Consider the following 4927-nt stretch of genomic DNA (forward strand, 5'->3'; position numbering starts at 1 on the left):
CACGCAGGTTGAACTTGTTCTCCATGGAAAAAGGCTGCGCGGGCGCTGACGTGCTCCCATATCAGAGCTTTTACACACAAAACGAACAAATTAACATTTCGCAAGCTTTGTTTGAGGAGAAATATTAATTTGCGTCATAGGTTACGGTCTAAAACAGATAAAGTTGGTTTATTATACTTGTGTTTATGCAAGAAGCTAGGTAAACAAAAGGCAAATTAAACATAAGCGATTCAAACTAAGTCCAAGTTAACAGTATCCGTTTATTCAAACATTATTAATTGCATGGGGTTGCATGCAATTTACAGTATATGTTATGAAGTTAAGATCTTGTAACAGATTTGTAAGCCTTTCAAAATGTCTTTCTGTGTATGGTAGTGCTCCTTCTATAAAACTAGACAGAGCGGGAACTTTTAAATTCCCAGCAATAATTTCGGGCGCCAATATGTTGAACACGAGTTGAGCGGCGTGACAGTTTTTGTTATTTGTGTTCCATTCCGCTGCGAATTTCAATAGAGTTTCTTTTTGCGTGTGATTGATCTCTTTGAGTGTTTCATAAAGTTTTTCATTGCCTCCAGACAGAACCTCATTAACTATTTTTAACACATGCATTGGTCTTTGCATGCGCAATGCTAATTTTAGAGCTTTGATTAATTGCTTATCATGCAACAAATTCATTAACTCTTGTTCTTGCAATATCATCTCTTCTCTTTCCTTTGCTAACTGTTCTCTCTTTTCAGTTGTGACATCTTTAAGTTTAACTAATTTGGAATCAGAACCGCCTGTAATTACGACAGATTCATCTTTACTGACTGCCAATGACCATACTTTCCCCTCATGATTATCAAGGGACATTTTACTCTCAGATGTTTTTATATTCCAGAGCTTGAGAAGTCCATCTGCTCCACTAGAAAGTATTTGTTGTCCTCTGCTAACAAATTCAATTTTCAAAACTGAACTTTCATGACCTTCAAAGGTTTTTAAGCAGCTCAAATCAGCTATAGACCATAACTTTATTGTACTATCAGCTGAAGATGTTCCTACAACTTGATCCACAGGTGAAAATTTCACACACCAAACACCTCTTCTGTGTCCTTTTAGAATACCCAATAATGTCAGCTCCTCTGACCACAGTTTGGCAGTCTTATCCTGAGAGCCAGTAGCAATCATTTTATCATTAGGAGATACGGAGACACAGTTTATATCCATCTGATGGGCTATTTCAGTATAAGTTGACTTGATCTTCTGGCCAACTTCTGTAAGGTCTTTTGGTACACTCCAGACTTTTAAGCAGCTATCTTGACTGACAGAAGCAAAGAAATCATTTGATGTTTGTGAAGCGAACACAGAACCAACAGATGCTGTATGTCTGGCTCCAACTCCTATACATAACACATCATTATTAGTTGTCTGTAGCCAAATTCTAACAGAGTTGTCTTTGCTAGAAGATATAAACATTTCAGGTTTGGTAGGAAAGCAAGCTAGGGCTAAAACAATGTCAGTATGACCCTTAATAATTTGACAATTCATATTATCAATTTCATAGTATTTTAAATCTGGACTGTTTGTAGCGACAACTAAATGTTTTTCTTCTTTTCCAACAAATATAATATCTAGCACTTCATCTGTGAAACCAATCAACTGTTTCTTGCAATCAAATGTTTCAAGGTCATGTATGATAATGTTATGGTCTGCAGTCACAACAGATAAAACATTTCTTAATTCATTAAAAATTAGGTGCGTGACAGCTAGGCCTCCTTCCTCGGTTGCTGGTGACACAAGACTGTTATTCTGTTCATACATAAGTCTGCTCTTCTGTACATCCCACACTTTAACTACTCCTTTCTCACCTGCACAAGCGATATAAATACCTTCTGTTTCTAACTTCTTTTTAAAATTAGGTATTTTAAATATAACTGGTAACAGAATTGTAGATTCCAGACTTTCATACACAGGAACAACTCGCAGTGCTTTACTTTCATTTATGTCCCATAGTATTAAAACTCGATCTCTACCAGAGCTGATCATATGTTTACCATCATTAGTAAACTGTAATGATGTGATTTTACTAAAATGACCAGAATAGATTAAATGTTCTTTGCCAGTTTTGGAATTCCATGACCTTATTTTAGTGTCATCGGCCGCTCCAAAAATTAACTGTTTGTTTATTTCAGGATGATAATTTAAAACAGAAAATACACCCATTGCTCCTCTTAAACTGCTTGTGCAAGTATTGTGCGCTAAATCCCATAACCTGACATTACCATCAGAACCTCCTGAAGCTATATTTTCATCATTGTAATCAAATGCTAATTTCGCAACTGGTCCCTTATGACCAGATCTCCAAACCTTTTGTTGTACACCAGTGGCTTGGTCCCATAATTTCATTAATCCGCTTTTGTGTGCAGTTATCACTATTTTATTACTGTGAGACATTTGAAAAGTATAAATCTGGTCTGCTTCAGCATCTTCTTCAATCTGTCCGATACTGTGGCTTGTAGAAAATGTGTTCACATCTACTACTTTTATCACTTCCTCACATTGACACAGTAGATGTGTGCCGTCTGTTGTCCATTGGACATCTCCACCAGTATAAAAGGCTGTATACTCAGCAGTTTTTTCATATCTGAAATATATCAATAGAAAATTTGCAAAACAGAAAGAAGTAAAAGTAAAATTATATTATATGGAAATATACTTATAATATAACATCGTTAACTTTTTAGATATTGTTTATTTTGATTCAATTCACAACAGAATACACTCAAACATGTGACTAGCAACATATTTGTAATGCGAAAACGATTCTTATAACAAATATCACAATTAAGATAACTATTACTTTTTTAAATACGTATTATCTTTTGAAACTTACATTTCTTTCAATAAATTGGCCATTCTTCGGTTTTGTTAGAAGTATCGTGAGGTACAATATAACCTAATACAGGTACAATAGATATTATTGTTCAAATATCCTTCTACTGTTACAACAATTATTTCACTATTCAATTCACCATATAGCAGTTTATTACACGTGGTTTATTGTAAAGACGCGAAAGTTTCGATTTATTAAACAAAACCCATGCCAGATTTCGGCTGGCTGGATGTATGGAAACTTTGTCTATAAGTCCGTCATTAGTGTCATAATCATAGATGTAATATACTATAAACAAGATTGCGCACTCTCAAAATATATATTTACGAAAATGAACTCTATTCCAACGCAATAAGGTACTAAATTGGTTGCATAATACACAGAGGCAAATCCGAGCCGAGAGGGATAGTTAGAACGGAGGCCGTTTGTCTCTTTCTAACACCTTGCCAGCATAAAAAAATGTTGTGATGAACAGTTTTTTTAGCCCAAAAAAATAATTGAATCACTTATATTTTTATCTTATTTTAACAATTGTAAGTCAACAAATTAAAAACAATCGCATTAATTTATTTGTATTTATTCTTAAAACATAAACAACATAAATTTTTATTTTACTTTTTTTTATTTCTAGCGGTAACCCTGAACATTCTTGGCGCGTAATCAGCATTTAAAATTTTGTTTATATTTTTTTGTATTAAATCAATTTAAACTATTAAAATGGTGAAAAAGTGTTGCTTTTATACTTGTGAAAGTGAATCCTATGGTGGTTGCAATATATCGTTCCACAGGTAAGCTAATAATAACATTTTCGTAAATCAAACAACTAGGGTGACCATGAATTCTTGTAATGAGTCAAAATATGGGAGATGGATTTTAAAAATGTTGTACTATTGTTATAGCTTCCCAAAAAAATGTAGAAAGGCGATATAAATGGCTCAGCAGTCTATATGTGAAGCAAAAATACAAAAAAATCAGTGTGCACTTCGTATCTTCCTGTTTTTATTACTGCTAATTCCCGCTAATTATTAAAAGCCTATATTAGTATTTTTAGGTCACAAACTGCGTAAGTTAAAACTTCAATACCAATCTGTGTTTAATAATCTTAGCAAACTCGGATTGGTCTCACATAGCTTAATCTCATAGTCACCCTATTAGAAAGGGACAGACGGCCTCCGTACGAACTGTTTCACTCGGCTCGTTTTTGGTTAAAAGTGCCCAGTCCTGTTTACTATATTATGTCTATGGTCATAATACTGTCGTTGGGTGTCTGCACTTCTTCTTTGATTGATTCTGGCGGGAACTTTAAATAAGCGCGGTTCAGGATTTTTTCAAAATTTGTTTTTATTAAACATTTGCTAGTTTTTTTTTATGTAAAAGTAATTAAAACAAAAGTGCTAGGTGTGGAAAACTGTGAAAATGGTGGGAAATGAGGGGGGCGGGGATAACCCGCCCACCTCACATAAACGTCCCCGGTCTGAGGCCGGAGGCGAAGGGACTGCGATGGACTGCTGTGGTGATGGCGGCGGCGGTGAGCGTACTGACTATACACCATATTTCAAACCAGATTATAAAAGACTATATCCAGAAAATGCACCCTATGTGGACTTTAAAGTGTTCATTGAAGCCACCAACAATAAGGATAGAATAGGAAATAAGAGCCCTATCTACCTTAACCACATATTTTCTAGCGAAATAAAAGGGGTGACGGCCATACAGCGCATTAATGCGAATAAAATAGCGGTAATATTCAAGCAATATAATACTGCTAATAATTTTATTAATAATACTGCTTTTCTTAACAAACATGATTTGAAAGCATTTATTCCGGCTGCGCAAATAGAAAAAACAGGTATAATCAGATTTGTACCAGCAAACATCTCTAACAAAGAATTATATACAAAACTGTCTTCAATCTATGAAATAATAGCTGTAAGAAGATTCACAAAGAAAGTTGGACAAGAGCGAGTACCACTACAAACAGTTAGCATAACTTTTCTATCAAATATTCTTCCAGACAATGTACAATATGATTTATTTTCATACCGAGTATTTGAA

The 4927-nt window shown here is 34.6% G+C and overlaps 1 protein-coding gene across 1 annotated transcript; it reads right to left on the reverse strand.

Annotated features, from left to right (window-relative positions):
- Positions 1-246: 246 nt before the first annotated feature.
- LOC124632963 (transducin beta-like protein 3) lies at positions 247-3131 on the reverse strand. The gene is made up of 2 exons (XM_047168007.1): positions 2873-3131; positions 247-2623 (listed from the first exon to the last, which is right to left on the reverse strand). The coding sequence occupies exons 1-2, from the start codon at positions 2893-2895 to the stop codon at positions 265-267; spliced, it is 2382 nt and encodes a 793-aa protein (XP_047023963.1). The 5' UTR covers positions 2896-3131; the 3' UTR covers positions 247-264.
- Between the last annotated feature and the right edge of the window lie 1796 nt (positions 3132-4927).

Source organism: Helicoverpa zea, chromosome 9, assembly GCF_022581195.2.
Source record: "Helicoverpa zea isolate HzStark_Cry1AcR chromosome 9, ilHelZeax1.1, whole genome shotgun sequence".
NCBI lineage: Eukaryota > Metazoa > Arthropoda > Insecta > Lepidoptera > Noctuidae > Helicoverpa > Helicoverpa zea.

Coding starts and splice junctions, on each gene's coding strand:
- LOC124632963 (XM_047168007.1), bottom strand. CDS start 2,895: ATGGCCAATTTATTGAAAGAAAT. Junction 2,624..2,872: donor GCCAATTTATTGAAAGAAAT/GTAAGTTTCAAA, acceptor GATATATTTCAG/ATATGAAAAAACTGCTGAGT.